The following is a 19501-nucleotide window of genomic DNA, read 5'->3' as shown; positions in this document are numbered from 1 at the left end:
CCGCAGTGTCTGCAGGTTTAACTCCAGTCCTGGAGGGCCGCAGTGTCTGCAGGTTTAACTCCAGTCCTGGGGGGCCGCAGTGTCTGCAGGTTTAACTCCAGTCCTGGAGGGCCGCAGTGTCTGCAGGTTTAACTCCAGTCCTGGAGGGCCGCAGCGTCTGCAGGTTTAACTCCAGCCCTGGAGGGCCGCAGTGTCTGCTGGTTTAACGCCAGTCCTGGAGGGCCGCAGTGTTTGCTGGTTTAACTCCAGTCCTGGAGGGCTGCAGTGTCTGCAGGTTTAACTCCAGTCCTGGAGGGCCGCAGTGTCTGCAGGTTTAACTCCAGTCCTGGGGGGCCGCAGTGTCTGCAGGTTTAACTCCAGTCCTGGGGGGCCGCAGTGTCTGCAGGTTTAACTCCAGTCCTGGAGGGCCGCAGTGTCTGCAGGTTTAACTCCAGTCCTGGGGGGCCGCAGTGTCTGCAGGTTTAACTCCAGTCCTGGAGGGCCGCAGTGTCTGCAGGTTTAACTCCAGTCCTGGAGGACCACAGTGTCTGCAGGTTTAACTCTAGTCCTGGAGGGCCGCAGTGTCTGCAGGCTTAACTCCAGTCCTGGAGGACCACAGTGTCTGCTGGTTTAACTCCAGTCCTGGAGGGCCGCAGTGTCTGCTGGTTTAACTCCAGTCCTGGAGGGCCGCAGTGTCTGCAGGTTTAACTCCAGTCCTGGAGGGCCGCAGTGTCTGCAGGTTTAACTCCAGTCCTGGAGGGCCGCAGTGTCTGCAGGTTTAACTCCAGTCCTGGAGGGCCGCAGTGTCTGCGGGTTTAACTCCAGTCCTGGAGGGCCGCAGTGTCTGCTGGTTTAACTCCAGTCCTGGAGGGCCGCAGTGTCTGCAGGTTTAACTCCAGTCCTGGGGGGCCGCAGTGACTGCAGGTTTAACTCCAGTCCTGGAGGGCCGCAGTGTCTGCGGGTTTAACTCCAGCCCTGGAGGGCCGCAGTGTCTGCATGTTTAACTCCAGTCCTGGAGGGCCACAGTGTCTGCATGTTTAACTCCAGTCCTGGAGGGCTGTAGTGCGTGCATATCGACCTCCACTCCAGGAGGGGGCGCTGTGTGAGCAGGTTACCTGGTGCCTCCGAACAGGATGATTTTTTCTCCCACCATGCAGCAGCATTGTCTCCGGCGAGGGCAGGGTCCTTTCCCCTTGGGGTCCACCTTCTTCCAGGAGAAACTCTCTGCAGCAAAACAAAACAAAAAAAAGCACAGCCCCATCTCAGGAGAGGCTTCAAGGACAAGGACAAAACAGTTTGAAGCGAGAAGCAGGCGAATAATTTCAAATCCAGCAAAGATGGCGTCACACTGATGGCTACGGACAATGCAAGTATGGCTTTAGCTTACCGCTGGTGTTCAGTCACCAGAGTGTGAGCTTTTAGTTTAGCCTGTTGTTGGTTAGTAGTAGTAATAATAATAATAATAATAATAATAATAATATAAATTGTTATTTAGTGGATGTTTTTCTCCAAAGCAACTTACTGTTGATTAGACTAAACAGGGGACAATCCTCCCTGGAGCAATGTAGGGTTCAGGGCCTATTTGACTGCACTTGACTGACAGTTGTTGTTTGGTTGAATGCCTTTGAGATTATTGGGTTATTATGACTGGACGTAAACTAAACTGAAACAAATGCTTAATTTCCTAAACTTGGGTGTATTTCAACACCACTTTCAGAGTCGTGAAAATGTTAGTGACCGGATCAAACTTCATTCCCGATGCGTTGGGGTTCTTCTGAGGTTCTACTGTACAGGAAGTGGCCATTCTGTATTAAAGTCCTCCTCAGTGACATCTGAGTGACAGCCCAATAAACAGACCCCACTAATCGATTAAAAATATCACTCTTGTCACTCCAGCCAGAAACTGTGGTGGGAAGTGAAATAAACGTACTGCTTTCAACATAAAAAAATTAAAATAAGTTAATCAAATGTAAAAATGTCAACTGAACAAAACAGGTTTTAAGGTCACGTTCGATTCCGTTGGTCAGTCATGTATAAATACAGACTGAGGCAGAACCTGAGTCCTTGCCCGGATATGGCGGCATCTTTGATCTACCCATAAGGCCGTGCCATATATGGAGTGGTCCGAGGCGCCACGCCGGACACATTAGTGATGGCAATGCAGCATCATCCGTTACCACGACGAGCGGCTGGGGGGGGGGGGGGGGGGGGGGGGGGGGGTGCTGCTGCTGCCACCTACTGGTCAAACAAAATGACTGCACTCTAATTTTAACACCTCGAGAAGAGACTGTTTTGAGCAAACCTCCAGACTCATAAATGCATAACTTATGTTTACTCTGCCTTGCGGTGACAAACCGCAGAACACAAGCGTGCGGTGGGTAAAATAAAAGTAAAGAACGATAAAAGCCGTAAAAGAACTGTAAAAGGATAAGATAAAAGCCGTGGGCGGCTCCCGCAGGAGGACGGTGGCAGGAGGAGTAGGGGACATATGGAGGTGTATTTCCACTCCTCCACAGATGGAGCGGGGGAAGGTCGTTCCAGACACCACCGCTCGGGGGAAACTGGGTCAGCCCGCGTCAGCGCAGGGAGGACGCCTCAGGTCTGTCCGGCCCGGGGGGCAAGCGGCCAGAACCGGGCTCCGCTTCCCAGGTCCACTCCCTGGGCTTGCTCAGAGACCTCGGCGCTGGGCTCCAGTATACTGTAGGCGTGTCAGACACCCCCTTCAATGTAAGTCAGTGGTGTCTGTCTTTTCTTCATCTTATGCGACTCCATGTGCCGACTGTCGATTATTGTGTTACTGGGACGATACAGCAATACTTTGTGGACGAATCAGGGACAGATCACGTCACTGAAGAGTCACTCTCTCACACACTGACTGCGCAGTCTCTGGCTCCAAACTGTGCAACACTGCAGCACCCAAAAACTTCACTTCCACCGGTTTCTAAATGCTTTTCACAAGCCCAGGGATGGCCCATAGGTGACAAGAGGCACTGGGTCCGTATTCAATCTACGGTCTACGGGCACGAGTTTGGACCAGAACCTTCTGCAGATGGGGCTACCGCCAATTACACAGGGTCCTACAGGGCCGCGGGTCGGCCAGAACCGATACCAGACCACGAGGTCCACAACCCCACCGAACACACACCACCCAAGTGCCTCTATACAGATTTCTCAGTCGGGGAGGGTTCTGGGATACATCTGGGTCACCTGCATTATTTATAAGACTTGCACTGTTTGGATGCCATTTGCACACCAGACCACAGGCTGAAAAACCGCACCGAAAACATGTTTCTGGCACAACACGCCACTCAACTGCCTCCGCACTTACCTCCGAAATACAACTTTTACAAAAAGAAATTATGCGGACCACGTACATCTTAAGAAATGCACTTTGCATTCAGAATGTGATTCGACACATCTACTGTTTATTTGTTGCGCTTCCTTTTACTTATGAACACAAGAAAAAAAATAGTAAAGTTAGAAGACAACGGGAAGATGAATGGAACGGAAGAATGGAGGATGACTCAACACCGGCGTTCACGCCGTATCAAATCATTTCCCCGAGGATGATACGCATTTCTGCTTTTTTCCCCAGAAAAGTTTTAATTAGACCCAAACTAAGTTGAGTAAGAAGAGAGATGTGAAAATGAGGCTTTGAAGTAAAGGCCCGGTTTGATAAGAGCCTCAGGTGAGATTCTCTTTAAAGGCGGAATGAGCTGGAAGCGTCGGTCTGGGGGAACTGCTGCTGCACTGCTTTCACCGTAAACAGGAAGGGACAGAGAGCTGCTCTACGATCGCTCACACAGGGTCCCTAACGCTCAACAGTGTGTGTGTGAGGGAGGGGGAGAGAGAGAGAGGGGGAGAGAGAGGGAGGGGGGGGGAGAGAGAGGGAGGGGGGGGAGGGAGAGAGAGAGAGAGAGAGAGAGAGAAAGAGAAAGAGAAAGAGAAAGAGAAAGAGAGAGAGAGAGAGAGAGAGAGACTATCTGTGTATGCTTGTGAGTGTGTGAATGTGTGCCTGCCATACAGGCAGCCTGTAGCGTAATGATTAAGGTAAATGACTGGGATACGCAAGGTCGGTGGTTCTAATCCCGGTGTAGCCACAATAAGATCCGCACAGCCGTTGAGCAAGGCCCTTAACCCTGCATTGCTCCAGGGGAGGATTGTCAACTGCTAATCAATTGTACGTCGCTCTGGATAAGAGCGTCTGCCAAATGCCAATAATGTAATGTAATGTAATGTATTTCTGTTTGTGTGTTTGCATCTGTGTGCATTTGTGTATGTGTGTGTGCATCTGTGTGAGTGCACTCATATTCATGAGTGTATTCTAGAACAGATCTCAAAAGCTGAGGTTCTGGTAAGCCCAGGACCCACATCTCAATGAAACTTACATTTTTACTCAACACAAGTAAAAACACTACTTCGCACACTGGTACAGGGGACTGTGTGAGAAACCACACACCTCAGACTAAGGAGCTACACCAGGCATGAATTCAGTACAGTATAAACGTGTTACTTTTATGCGTTAAATTACAATTGTCATATTACCACTCAAACCTTTTTTTTTTTTTTTTTACACCTTTCTACAAACAGGTTTCTTCCATCTGAAAGTGTGAAATTACAGAATATTAATATAGGAATTATATAGCCGACTTGAGACAATATTTTTTCCATTTTACTGAGGACCTTCTAGGACTGATCCATGGCCCTGTTCTACTGGCCTCCACAGAGAAGCAAGACCTATTGCGCCATCTGGTGGACACAATGTTACCACAACCCTGCAACAGTATGCGGGTACAGTATGGAGCACCAATCAGACTCCACCAATTAGCTTAATCTGCCCTAACTCAGAACAACCTTAAATTAAAGGGACAGACAGGGACTCTAGAGTAACGCAAACTCAGGGGAAAAACCTCAGTTGGACCGAGGGTTTTTGAAATATTCCATATGAAGTATTCCATTTTACGTGATAATGGTGAGGTCACGAATCTGCAATTTTAGATTAATTTAGGACTGTTTTTTTTTTTTTTTTTTCAAAAAACTTCAACAGTTTTTACACCCCCACAAAAATATTTAATATTTATCCACAGCAAAAAGGACAAAAAAAAACTTCCGCACAGAATTCCCAGGATTTCCTGAAGATCTCTTACCGGGGTTGAACTTCCAGAGGTCGTTGTAGTGGCGGTCGAGACGAGCATTGTATCCGCCAAAAATGTACAGCTCTCCGTTAAAGGCAACTGGAGGAGCAAACAACACACGGCAATGAGGGAGGGGAGAAAGATCCAGAAGCAGGCACCACAGTAATAACCCCTTTCCTGAGGCCGGGAACCGTTACAGTGAAGGCACTACAGACGTCAAATTACATTACAGTACACTGCACTACAATACATTATAATACATTACACTGCATTACATTACATTAAAATACATTACACTGCACTACATTACATTATAATACATTACAATGCATTACATCATAATACATTACATTACACTGCATTACATCATAATACATTACCTTAAGCTGCATTACATTACATTACACTGCATTACATTACATTACATTATATTACACTGCATTACAGGCATTTGGCAGACGCTCTTATCCAGAGCGACGTACAACAAAGTGCATACCCATAACCAGGGACAAGTGTGCTGAAAGACCCTAGAGGGGAGTACAGACTGAAGATGGATAACTTGGGACCCTGTATATCTGCCCTACTCCACTCCACGTCCTGCGGGCTGCACTGTCTGCAGGTATTTGCTCCTGCCTACATCACCTGATCCCACTCATTATTTTACATCACATTACATTACATTACATTAATTGGCAGGCGCTCTTATCCAGAGCGACGTACAGTGGATTAGACTAAGCGGGAGACAATCCTCCCCTGGAGCAATGCTCAAGGCTGTGCGGATCTTATAGTGGGAACTGAACCACCAACCACCGACGTTGCGGGTCCCAGTCATGCACCTTAACCACTACGCTACAGGCCGCCCCCGCGTGGTTCAGATAATAAGGGAATTAGGGAGATCAGGTGGCGTAGCGCGCGGTCGGAGGGAATACCCGCAGACACTCAGGACGAGGAGTCGAGCAACGCTGCTGTAGAGAAAGCAACAATAAGACACGGTATCAAAACACAGCCCAGGCATGTATAACACTAAATGAAAAATGTAAAGAATGGGTAACATAGCCGGGTGTGGACGCGGGGGTGTGGATGTAACAGGTGAGAAATTGCCTGAGTCCGAGGTGGGATTTGAACCCCGGCCTTCTCACTTGTCCAAATTATTTGTTGAACGAACGCGTTACCCGTCAGCTAAAGACAAACTCGCCTCTAGCCAAGGGCAACAACGTTCTTTTGAATTTTGAGGGTTACGTCATCGGGGAGTGTTGTCGAGGTAACCTGCTAAAGCCTTCTCTTTCACTGCACTTCACCATGCTTGCTAGCGAACTAGCTGAGCTAACCACGCCACACTATTTTACCACGCCACATGGACACGGAGGCCCTGTACGGGTCCGGTCTCTTTCATCGCCGCGACGCCTTCACCGCGCTCCCCTGTTCAGAGGCGTGAGGTGATTAACCAGCGTCGCCCGAGACGGTTCCCCCCCCCCTGCAGCCAGCGGTCACGCCGGGTCGCCCTCCACATTGAGAAGCAGCTTCCCCTCTTTATTTCTCTCAGCCACCATTTCCCACGGTGACATTTAACGAATGTTAGCAGAGAGCGCGCGGGGCTTTCTGTTAAATACCTCTGCTCACCGCAGGACACTTCCATTACCCAATCACTGCACCCCCCACCCCCCCCCTCCCCCCTCGCCCCTCGCCCAATCACAGCACCCCTCCTCCCCCCTCGCCCAATCACTGCACCCCCCACCGCCACCCTCGCCCAAACCTGCCTCCCAGCCTCCCCCCTCGCCCAAACCTGCCTCCCCCCTCCCCCCTCGCCCAAACCTGCCTCACCCTCTCCCCCCTCGCCCAATCACAGCACCCCCCCAATCCCCCCTCGCCCAAACCTGCCTCACCCCCTCCCCGCCTCACCCTCTCCCCCCTCGCCCAAACCTGCCTCACCCTCTCCCCCCTCGCCCAATCACAGCACCCCCCCAATCCCCCCTCGCCCAAACCTGCCTCACCCCCTCGCCCAAACCTGCCTCACCCCCTCCCCCCCTCGCCCAAACACCTGCCTCCCCCCCTCCCAAACCTGACCCACTGACTGCTCACCTCTTTAACTCTGCTCAGGATTTACCTTCTTTCTCCTGTTTTTTTTTGTTAAATCTTTCAAACACAGAACAGAGAAGGGAGAGACTCGCTAACAGAGAAGGGAGAAACCTGCTAACAAGGAGAGGAGACCTTGGGTTGCTAACAAGGTCCGCACTGCAAGAGGTTGCCATGGTGCTGCAGCTCCACCTGTGTTACAGTGACAAAAATGTAAAGGAAATGAGGTGCGCGAGGCTACCCTCTCCCACCATTCTGGCTCTGCGATCCTGTGCGGTTGTGGAAGAACTTTGACTGCCACTGGCTGCAGCTACAACAGCAGTGGTGACATCGTGAACTTCTAAACTCTCTCAATAAGCGGCTCAAAGCCTGACAAGAGCAGCACAGTGGAGTGTCAGGCTCGAGGGTGCGGTACGAACGACAGTACAAATCGTTTTGGCGCGCAGGCTCAAAACCAATCAGGGAAGAAGCACCATCGAACACAGCTGAACTCCACCTGACCTTCGTCCCGCCAGTCACAAAAATCTTCACACACATCCGTTACCCAAACGCGCGTGAACAGAGGGGCGCGTTCACCCAAATCTGGCGTGGCACTCAAACTCAGACGCACGCACCTGGGAGTTCACCTCGGGCCCGTACTAGGGACGTGACTAATCATCGTTCTTTTGCAAACGTCCCATTTTGCAAGCGTTTAACCGCTCGCATCCCCTAGCCACATCCCGCTCAAGCACTTGACTTATAGACTGCTTAGGTCAGGAAACAGGAAGAGATAACAGGAAGTCCCAGTTCAGGAAGAGCAGGAAAATGAATCGTTGCGATGAGTGACCACCTATCTGCCGTTTGTTGAGTGCGAGAGGTAATGCATAAGGGCTTCAGAGCCGCAGGCCTGGAGCTCAGATTCATATTTTACTGCAGCAGTCAGCGGAAAGAGACACACACGGGGCTCCATTCTGGCTCAGTTTCACACGAGTACCCTTGATAAACAGCTCGGTCAGTGAGGATGCAATTTCACGTTTTACTGTCAAGGTCATTCACTCCGTTTCCTTCACAAAGTGGTGAGCTGTTGTTCTCATACGGGAGTTGAGACGGCCCAATCAGGGTTCACCTTACAAGACGTGGCACAAAACAGGAGGCATGTATTTTGGTGTGTCTGCGTGTGTATGTGTGTGTATAGTGTGTGTGTGTGTGTGTGTGTGCATGTGTGAGAGCAAAAGGGAGAGTGTGAGAGAAAGGAAAAAACGGAAAGGGAGAGAGAAAGAAAGAGGGAGACAGAGAGAGTGATTGCGTGAGAAAGAGAGAGCGTGAGAGCGAATGAGTGAGTGACAGACAGACAGACAGAGACAAACAGAGAGAGTGAGAGAGAGATAGAGTGAGAGAGTGAGAGAGACAGAGAAAGAATGAGCGAGAGCAAGAGACAGACAGAGAGAGACAGACTGAGAGTGAGATAGAGAGAGAGAATGAGTGAGTGACAGACTGAGAGAGAGCGAGAGAGAGTAAGATAGAGAGAGAGAGAGAGAGAGAGAGAGAGTGAGTGAGTGAGTGAATGAGTGACAGACAGAGAGAGTGAGAGAGAGAGACAGAGAAAGAATGAGCGAGAGCAAGAGACAGACAGAGAGACAGACTGAGAGTGAGATAGAGAGAGAATGAGTGAGTGACAGACTGAGAGAGAACGAGAGAGAGTAAGATAGAGAGAGAGAGAGAGAGAGAGAGTGAATGAGTGACAGACTGAGAGAGAGAGAGTGAGAGAGAGAGTGAGAGAGAGAGTGACAGACTGAGCGAGCGAGATAGAGTGAGAGAGTGAGTGACAGACTGAGAGAGAGAGAGAGAGTGACAGAGAGAGAGAGAGAGAGAGAGAGAGAGAGAGAGAGAGAGACTCACATGCGGAGTGGCTCCTCCGCCCCTCAGGCAGTATTTGAGTGGAGGGGCAGTCCAGCCAGGTGTTGGTCCGCGTGTCGAACACCTGGATCTTGTTGCAGTAGATCTCGTTGTTGGAGTGGAAGGGCCCGAATCGGTCCGCCCGGCCCCCGAAAACGAACATCTTCGTCCCGATGATGGTGGCCGAGTGGAAGTCTCTCCAGCGAGCCGGCGTGCCCTAGAGAGAGGAGAGGCGGGCGGGCGCTTTAGAGCGCACCAAAACAGCAGCTCACACCACAAAGCAAGAGCCTATCGCCAGGATTGACAAGCCATCAGGCCAATTAGGAGGAATCGGATGACTGCTTAGCGCGCGTGGATTGATCGGTTTGAGTCTGAGTTCCGCCCACTCTCCACGCTCCAAATTTAAAAGAAATATTCTGTTAGATGAAATGAAACTATGAGCTTTGAAACTACTATTGCCCCACTGGCGTAAATAATAAAACAATGCGTGTGCGTGTGAGGGAGTGTTAGTGAAACAATTTAAATTTATTTTATTAAACAATTCCTCAGGTAATCACGCTCCGTGTGTTTTCAAAGACAGAACGTATGCAAAAGCTTATGACAAAAATAATTCAACTGGTTAAGATGAAATAAATACACATAAAAAAGCCTTCAGCGAATCGCACCCTGTCAGACTGCATCGGGTTCAGGAGGGGAACTGAAAATAATGGTGTGTACACAGTGCCACCCAGTGGCAGAAATGTACTACAGCCTCATAAATCCGTTTTTTTTTTCTGTACTATAAAACATTAATACAAAGTGAGTAGACACAGAACGAAAAGACGGTTCGCCGTTTTTACAATGTCAAGTTAAAACTACTCGGGAAAGAGGGGAGGGGGGAATCAATAACTACTGCGGTCATTTAGGAAAGTGCTTTCCGTTTACCACTCGCAAAGTGAATTTTGAAAAAAGACTCTGGAGTCATCAATATTTAGGCTACGCAGTCAGCATCATTAAAGAACGATTAAAGAACTGGAGAGGGGTGGAATCCCAAGACCGCTTCAAAAACGAAGCCAGTCTTTGCAGAGAGAAGGATGCAGAGAAAATGGAAGAATGAGCGTTTTCTTTTTTTTTTTTTAGCCCAGAGCAGGGAGGCGTACGCATTTTCCTCGCTAACGTTACTTTACTTATTTATAAATGACACAAAATATGAGAAGGTACAGTATTGTGAATAAGGGGGACAGTGCAGGCAAATTAAATTGAAGAAAATTATAAACTTTATATAAATGCAACCGATAGATACTTCCTGCCACATACATCTGTCACAACGGCCTGGCAGCTAACACATCTTTTCAAGCAGCAGATTAGACTAACAGCTCAACCTCAATTAACCAAGCGCTAAACTGGAGAACAAACACTAGGACTGACACTTAAAACCCAAGAGGCTAAGCGGTGTAAACCCCAAAAAAATACAATTCAGGTTCCGAAGGTAAACGAGAAAAGTCTCACTACAAGCGACAGCATAACAAAATACAAAATAATAATAATAATAATAATAATAATAATAATCTCCCGCGTGTCCACGCAGCACGTAACCACGGCAACGGTTAACGCGGAAAACCAGCGAACAAAAGACCGAAACAAACGCCATTTCACTCAATGGATAGTTCACCCGCGAACCGCCCAGAGAAAGGACACGGATGGGCTACTGACCTCCGTTTATTAAAGCAAAAACAAAGAGAGAAGCGTAGAAAAACGGTAGAAAAGACTCCCACACAAACACTCCGGCGCTCAGACAGGATTTGGCGGGCAGCCCAAGAGGGCATGTCTGAATGAACTGCAGCGAGAGAAAACTAACTGGTACGACATAGCAGCGCATTTATCAGACTTCACCAGTTAGGACACAGATCTCTTATACGCTGAGAGAGAGGTTCTCTACAAAAACAGTGTAACTGAATGGTTGTCTGAATACGTTATGAAGGTATATCCATAAACGCTGGGTTTTCAACCTGTTCTGATCCAGAATTTCCCCAAATCTATATAGATTCATTGCATATCACGTCTACCCTGGGACCCCCCTTCAGTACTTTGAAGATTGGAAACCCAGGCAAAGAACATTTTTCTCTTTGATTGGATAAAAATTCCTATGTGGAGATTGTGTGGCACATGACTTATTAAGTATGAATTATTAAGTGAAAGATTACAGCACCAGAATTATTTTACTAACTGGAATTGATATGATTTATAATTATGATGTATTACTATAGGCTATAATTTATTAATAACAATGGTGTTTCCAATTTAATGAAAAAAATTACGTTGTTATTTATTCACAACTTTCCTGAGAACAACTCACTCCTAGATCACGCCCTTTCAAACTCGACACACCTGAAAGCACCATCTCATCTCCCAGCCTTCTGCCACTGTACAAGGAAAAGTATGAATAACTCATAAACCACTTAACCCACGCACTCCTCTCCTGCCAAACGCCACCATTTTGAATGAAGCCTGTGCTCTTTAGAGTGGTTATTATGAGTATAACGGCTTGTACAGTCCAGCGCGTCTATTTTTGAAAAGTTCTCAGCCGGGGGGGTGTTGGTTGGCACGTTGCCACGGTAACGCGAAGGCCGCCAGACTCCGCTCACCCGCGCGTTGACGAGAGACCAGGCCATGGTGGTGGTGTCCAGCTTATGGATGTCATTGGAGAAGCAGTCAGCCTGGAAGCAGAGGGATAAAAACACAGCATGAGGAGAACAGGCCAATCAGCCCATCTAGAACACAAGAACACATAATGAGAACAGGCCAATCAGCCCATCTAGAACACAAGAACACATAATGAGAACAGTGCATTCAGCCCATCTAGAACACAAGAACACATAATGAGAACAGGCCAATCAGCCCATCTAGAACACAAGAACACATAATGAGAACAGGCCAATCAGCCCATCTAGAACACAAGAACACATAATGAGAACAGTGCATTCAGCCCATCTAGAACACAAGAACACACAATGAGAACAAAAGTGCATTCAGCTCATCCAGGCTCCACATTTAGCTAGAGACTAGAGAGCATCCAGCATTAAGCCAAGCCTGGGTCTCTAACCTCCCTAGATAAGTGGCAGGCTGTTTGACACATCCGTAACTTTTTCTGTAAATAAATACACATTACATATCTGTTTCAGAGCACAGCGAAACGCACAATGACTTTGTCTGCACCGTTCCTGTTATTTTCCAGGATGCAGACTGGTGGGAGCGATGGGGGCAGAGCGAGAACTGGTCTAACGCCCGTCTTCACCAACGCTAGCTCCACCACTGTTCACCAGGAGAGCTCCAGAGCCCACCTCTGCTAATGTACCTGCTGTTAGCATCACTACTAATGTACCTGCTGTTAGCATCTCTGGTAATGTACCTGCTTTTAGCATCCCGGACACAGGGCTGCAAGCAGGAGCGGTACCAATCTCTGACACACGCAGCCACAAACTCACATACACATACACACTCTCTCTCTTGCATATATATATATATATATATATATATATATATATATATATATATACACACACACACACACAGTTTTACAGCCAAAGCACTTCGTAACACTCACACAGACATTCAGCTCAGTCCTCTTTAATGTCACGGTCCCCACAGGGATATTAAAACAGGCAGTAACCCCAGCAGCAACCTCCCCATGGACAGGGCAAAAAAACCATCCTCACTGCCGCAATACATGAGCAGATGTTATTGGCACAGAGCACTGTGGTGTGCATATCACTCTGGAGAAAGATATTAGCCGGTGAAATAAACAGTGGGAATGATGTTATTTCATTATGAAATAATTAATAATAGATTCTGAAATAACGCCTGCCGGAGCTTGCAGAGTAAAAATTCCCAGCGTGTGAGCGGATCGTCTCAGCGTGCAGATTCCCTCCTCTCACCGGAGGGAACGGCCTGGTATTCCGGGCTACTGCGTGCCGTAACGTTCCCTAATGGGATAATACTCCGCTCCGGGTTCTGGCTCAATGCCAGGGATACGGAAAGAGCTGCAAACGCACGGCGCAGAGACAGAGAGATGGCGGGGAATAACATCGCCCTTTAAGCCAGCGGTGAACGCACCACAGACTGTAGAGAAATACGGACCGGTTACGTCTCCCACTGATTATACACGGGCTCGTGAAAAGCACTTGGAAGCCTGGGAAGTCAAGTTTACCGGCGCCGCCATTTTGTTTCATTTGGAGCCAGAGATGGTGCAGTAGGGAAGCTGATGTGGCTCCTCCACTCAGGGTGTGAGAGAGTGTGTTAAAAGTGTTAGAATAGTTAGAACAGGCCATTCAGCCCAGCAGTGCCCGCCTTTTCCTACCACTAAAGTGCACCTATTGCTTAGCATGCCTAAAAGCTAAATAGCATCTAGCACCGTATCTAGCCTGGTCTTGAAAACCCCCGGAGTTTCTGCCTCCACTACATGTCCTGGCAAGCTATTCCACACAGTGACCACTCTCTGTGTGAAAAAGTACTTCTTGATATCTGTGTGGAATTTATCCGTTGCCAATTTCCACGTATGCCCCCTGGCTCCACGAACAGAAGTGGCCTGCAGTTCACTTTGCTTTACGTAATCATTCACATTCTAGCACGCATATGTGCATGTGGGGGCTTACATTCCTCATGGGCGTGCAGAGATATTTCTGACACAACTAGGCTCACGAGAGTAAATAATCCCTCTTCATATAAACCCAGGAAAAGTGCAAGTCAGACACATTAACAACGTGTTAATTGCTGTGGGAGTGCAGTTGTTGTTGGAACAGAAACCGGCAGACACATGGGCCTCCGGGACGGAGTTTGAACACTGCTGCCCCGGACTGAAGTAAGGAAAACAGTGACTCAAATTCTGATGAGTGACAGGGGTTGTGTTTCTACATTAGAAACACTGAATCCGGGTTTCAAACTCAGTGAAGAGGCTTTATCAGAAGAGGAGCGGCCAGGGTGGGTTACAATCAACCCTGTGGAGCCGGGGTACATGCAGGACATGAGGACAACACGAGGGTTACTAAATAAAAACAGGATTTCAGAAGAAAAAAAAGAAAAGGTGCTCACCAGCTGTTCGTACCCCCCGAAGATGTACATGGTCTTGCCCAGCACGCAGGCCGAGTGTCCGTCCCTCGCACCCGGGACCATGCCAGACACGGCGGGCGTGAACCATTTATGCGTTCCTGGGAGGGGGGGGGGGGGGGGGGGGGGGGAGACAAGGAGAAGGGCTGTGAAAGAGAACCTACCGCAAATAAAGAGTCGACAGGTTCAAATCCCAGGCTGGGGCACAGCCACTGGACCTCTGAACAAAGATCCTCTGAATTGCCTTAGTGAAATATGCAGCTGTATACTGTAAATGGACAATATATATATTTTATTAGTTAACCTTTATATAAACAGGAAGTCTCTTGAGATGCTACATATCTCTTTTACAAGAGAGACGTGGCCAAAACTGCAGCGACAATGAGTAAACATGAAAGTGAATAAAACCATCGATTCCCAATAAAACAATAAAAAAGAACAAAAATTTAAAAAGTCAGATAAGGCATCGGATAGTCACCATACAGTATTTTACACAGAGAAAGAGCAGTCCTGATAAGAGTATCTGGTAAGGGGAATGCATGCGTTCCTCATACGCACTCATACGCAACTGCACAGTTTCCAGTGAAAGGCTTGTTGTGCGTTTGCCTGGAGGGTGGAGAATGTTGTAATGGGCAAAAGCGTAAAAATCAAAGCACCAGGCAGCGCATTCTCTGTTCCTGATTGGCTGAAGGACTAGGTTGGGGGGGGGGTTGAAGAGGGCACTGCTCTCATCTCATGTTCAGGGCACGAGGGCTGGCCTGAGGTGGCCTTGGAGGGGTTGAGAGGGCATCTTGGGACAGAGAGAGAGGGGGAGAATGCCAACACACAGCGTAGGAGAGACAGAGCGAGATCTCTCTGAGGGGGTTTCTTCAGAGGCAGTACAGCCTGGTTTATACATGAGGTGTTTTAAACTGAAAAACTGTATGACACTTTCTCTCATGTCACGCACCTGTAGAATTTTGATAAGTCGCAGACAACATCATACTTCATTGCTCAATGTCTATTAGAGAGGATCGGCCAGATGGAACAGTGAAAGTCAATGTCAAAAAATGTACAAAACAAACTGTCACAAGTTCGGCTGCCAAGAGGTGTCAAACTGGAGTTTGATGTCTCGTTATCATAGAGACAACAGAACTCTCCTTGCAGACCTTCACCAAAGTATAAATACAAAGCGTTGTGCGACACTTTCATTTTTGTCCTGTGACACTTCCCGCAAGGGTGGTGTGACGAGTGGAAATCAGGCTTAAGGCCTGGGTGAGACGCCTCCTTCTACAGCAAACCGTTCTGACCAATCAGGGACAACAGAACCAAGGGCAAACCGTTCTGACCAATCAGGGACAACAGAACCAAGGGCAAACCATTCTGACCAAACAGGGACAACAGAACCAAGGGCAAACCGTTCTGACCAATCAGGGACAGCAATCCAAGGGGAAACCGTTTGGAGTCGGTCCAATCAGAGACTGCAAACCAGGGCTAGTCAAAAGAGGCCTTGAAATGAATGCATTTGTATGTGAGGAAATTCCACAGAAATGTGTCTTTATGACAGTGTCTATGTGAAATAAAATTTAATGGACTTCCAACTGAATTACATTTTGGCATTTCTTTTAGTCTTTATGACCTTTCATTTAACCAGGTTGTCTGACTGATATAAAACATTCTCCATCAGACACCCGAGGACGTGTTGGCGAAGACCATCATTGGGCCCTTTAGCTCATAATGCGTAAGGTTAGGATACTAACAGGGGAAATAACTTCAATGTCAAAAACAGCAGGTAAAGTTGATCCATGCTGCAAGACTAATAAAACAGGGCAGGATTCTCACAGCTCAAAAATCTTTTCATAATTTACTTTTGAGACACGCTCTGAAAAAGGGTGACCACAGCTCTTTGGTAATTCAAAAGTCCACGCATCTCCTCAATAATAAAAATAACAGACACCAAGTTACCTCACAGTCACCTTCAGACTGGGCTGTTTACCAAGGGCAAGGCACACGCAAGAGCACAAAAGTTTTTGTGATGATTCGTTTTAATCACAGCGCTGATATGATGCACAGGTCATTGTGAAAACACACAAGCAAAAGTTTTCAGTATCACAAGCGAGAGTAGGACCAAACCGTCCCGTTTTCTTTTTAAACTGCAAATGTGTTTGGGTAAAATCTTATCTGCACAAGCCAGAAACTGCCAAGAACTGAAAACTTGACTCGGACATAAATGCACTTCCTAAAAAAAGCAAAAACACAAACTGTTCGGGAAACGTGTAATCAAAGTTACTCCAAGGACAAAATAAAGCTGCTTTCAGCCTGACAAATATACATATACATTTTTGAACACACCCTTTGTAAACACCCTTATCCAGACTGATAGTAGTTTCAGTTCAGCACACTATCCATTAATATAGCTGGTTAATATGTACAGTGTCCAACCTCAGAGTTAAACCTGAAATGTATCAAGCAGTAAGATTGAGTATCTCTGGCATACCGGACGTTGAGTGTTGGCGGTAACTCACCGATGTTGAACACGTACAGCACGTTAGCGGTTACTCACCGATGTCAACCACGTATAGCACGTTAGCGGTTACTCACCGATGTCGAACGCGTACAGCACGTTAGCGGTTACTCACCGATGTCGAACGCGTATAGCACGTTAGCGGTTACTCACCAATGTCGAACGCGTATAGCACGTTAGCGGTTACTCACCAATGTCAAACGCGTATAGCACGTTAGCGGTTACTCACCGATGTCAACCGCGTACAGCACGTTAGCGGTTACTCACCGATGTCGAACGCGTATAGCACGTTAGCGGTTACTCACCAATGTCGAACGCGTACAGCACGTTAGCGGTTATTCACCGATGTCAACCGTGTATAGCACGTTAGCGGTTACTCACCGATGTCAACCGCGTATAGCACGTTAGCGGTTACTCACCGATGTCGAACGCGTACAGCACGTTAGCGGTTACTCACCGATGTCGAACGCGTACAGCACGTTAGCGGTTACTCACCGATGTCGAACGCGTACAGCACGTTAGCGGTTACTCACCGATGTCAACCGTGTATAGCACGTTAGCGGTTATTCACCGATGTCAACCGTGTATAGCACGTTAGCGGTTACTCACCGATGTCGAACAAATAGAGCACGTTAGCGATTACTCACCGATGTCAACCGCGTATAGCACGTTAGCGGTTACTCACCAATGTCAACCGCGTATAGCACGTTAGCGGTTACTCACCGATGTCGAACGCGTACAGCACGTTAGTGGTTACTCACCGATGTCAACCGCGTGTAGCACGTTAGCGTTTACTCACCAATGTCGACCGCATACAGCACGTTAGCGGTTACTCACCGATGTCGAACGCGTACAGCACGTTAGCGGTTACTCACCGATGTCGAACGCGTATAGCACGTTAGCGGTTACTCACCAATGTCGAACGCGTATAGCACGTTAGCGGTTACTCACCGATGTTGAACACGTACAGCACGTTAGCGGTTACTCACCGATGTCGAACGCGTACAGCACGTTAGCGGTTACTCACCGATGTCGAACGCGTACAGCACGTTAGCGGTTACTCACCGAAGTCGAACACTTATAGCACGTTAGCGGTTACTCACCGATGTCAACCGCGTATAGCACGTTAGCGGTTACGCACCGATGTCAACCGCGTACAGCACGTTAGCGGTTACTCACCGATGTCGAACGCGTACAGCACGTTAGCGGTTACTCACCGATGTCGAACGCGTACAGCACGTTAGCGGTTACTCACCGATGTCGAACGCGTACAGCACGTTAGCGGTTACTCACCGATGTCAACTGCGTATAGCACGTTAGCGGTTACTCACCGATGTCGAACTGCGTATAGCACGTTAGCGGTTACTCACCGATGTCGACCGCGTACAGCACGTTAGCGGTTACTCACCGATGTCGAACGCGTACAGCACGTTGCAGGCCCCCTCAGTGTCGTTGCGGCCACCCCAGATGTAGACGGTGTCGTCCATCAGAACCGCCGTGTGTCCGTAGCGCATGTAGGGAACCTCCCGGGCCTGTTCCCGCCCGCTGGTCCGGACCGGAGGCAGCTTCATCCAGGAGAGGGACACTGCGGTCGGGAATACCGGGATTCAGCGACCGAACATTCAGAACGCCACTGCACAAATACTGGGGTTAGGGTACGTCAACTCCAGTTCTCCAACTCTCCACCCCTCTATCCATCCATTACCCAACCCGCTTATTCCTCGTCAGGGTCACAGAGGGTGCCGGAGCCTATCCCAGCATGCACTGGGGCGAGAGGCAGGAATATACCATGGACAGGTCACCAATCCATCGCAGAGAACACACACACTCGATTTTGGCGTGGGGAATTGTCCTGACATTTTTCAGCATAAACAGCGTTATATGCGATAGGGTACACTTGGAATTTCAAGCTTCGTAAGTGTGAGAAGGTTTCTCTCAGGTATTAATAGCACAGGCACAACACGGAATTCATGAGCGCCTCCACAAACATCGGAGAGAAATTACAAAAATCTCACACTCAAACACTTATGTTGAACCATTCAAAAAACGTGTGCTATTTAATACATTTGGCATCGTATAGCCATGTTTTCACCAGGTCAGACCAGACCTGGGTTCAAATCGTATTTGTTTTGGATTTTTTTGGGGGACTTTCCTGTGCTCTATTACTCTTGCCTGGTGTATTTGAGGCAGCAAGGAAAAGCAGATGGGCAGGGTTTAGCTATTTTCCTGGGGAAACCCTGTAACTATGGCAACAAAACTCTGCCATTAAAGTCTTTTAAACTTGCTCCACAAGCTTGGTGGTTAGAACACCTTGAATGTTTTTTGTTTTTTTCTTCGTTTTTTGCTTTTCCCCTGTAAATAAATCCTTCCTTTGTGCCCTTTCTTCATTCAGGGAAAACATTTTAATTCAATGTCTTCATTTGCTTAAAACAATCAGGGCATTTTAACTTTACAATGAACACAGAAGCTGTCTAATACAGTTAATTGCAGTTAATTTTGTAACTTTTTGTTTTATTACTGTCATTTATTTTGTGTTTTTATTCATTTTTATTACTATTATTATTACTGTTGTTGCGTCAAGGTACTGTGTGTCTGTAAAAATCCCAGGTGTGAAAGAAAAAGTATGATCTCAAAAAAGAGCCCTGCCTATTACTGATGATGTCGTCATCAAAGAGTTGCTACGGTTACAAGCTAAACGATGCTCAGCTCGAAGAAAAGTGTGGCGTCTGAGAAACCATTAGCGGAATTGCCCTGGTAACTTTTACAGCAACGTTAAACGCGTTATTAAATCCGGCAAGCCGTCAGATGCACCACCATCTCCTGTAAAAGCGGTCCCTAGCATGCGAAGAAATAA

The 19501-nt window shown here is 47.9% G+C and overlaps 1 protein-coding gene across 1 annotated transcript in view; it reads right to left on the bottom strand.

Moving 5' to 3' along the window:
- klhdc3 (kelch domain containing 3) overlaps positions 1-19501 on the bottom strand; it is a 39515-nt gene that overhangs the window by 18878 nt on the left and 1136 nt on the right. The window contains 6 exon segments of the mRNA XM_061232755.1: positions 1095-1203; positions 5127-5213; positions 9066-9279; positions 11687-11758; positions 14130-14245; positions 18056-18232. Coding sequence (XP_061088739.1) covers positions 1095-1203; positions 5127-5213; positions 9066-9279; positions 11687-11758; positions 14130-14245; positions 18056-18232 — 775 coding nt within the window.

Source organism: Conger conger, chromosome 2 (genome assembly GCF_963514075.1).
Source record: "Conger conger chromosome 2, fConCon1.1, whole genome shotgun sequence".
Classification (NCBI taxonomy): domain Eukaryota; kingdom Metazoa; phylum Chordata; class Actinopteri; order Anguilliformes; family Congridae; genus Conger; species Conger conger.
Note: the sequence above shows the minus strand (reverse complement) of the source record. Positions and strands in the feature narration are given on the sequence as shown.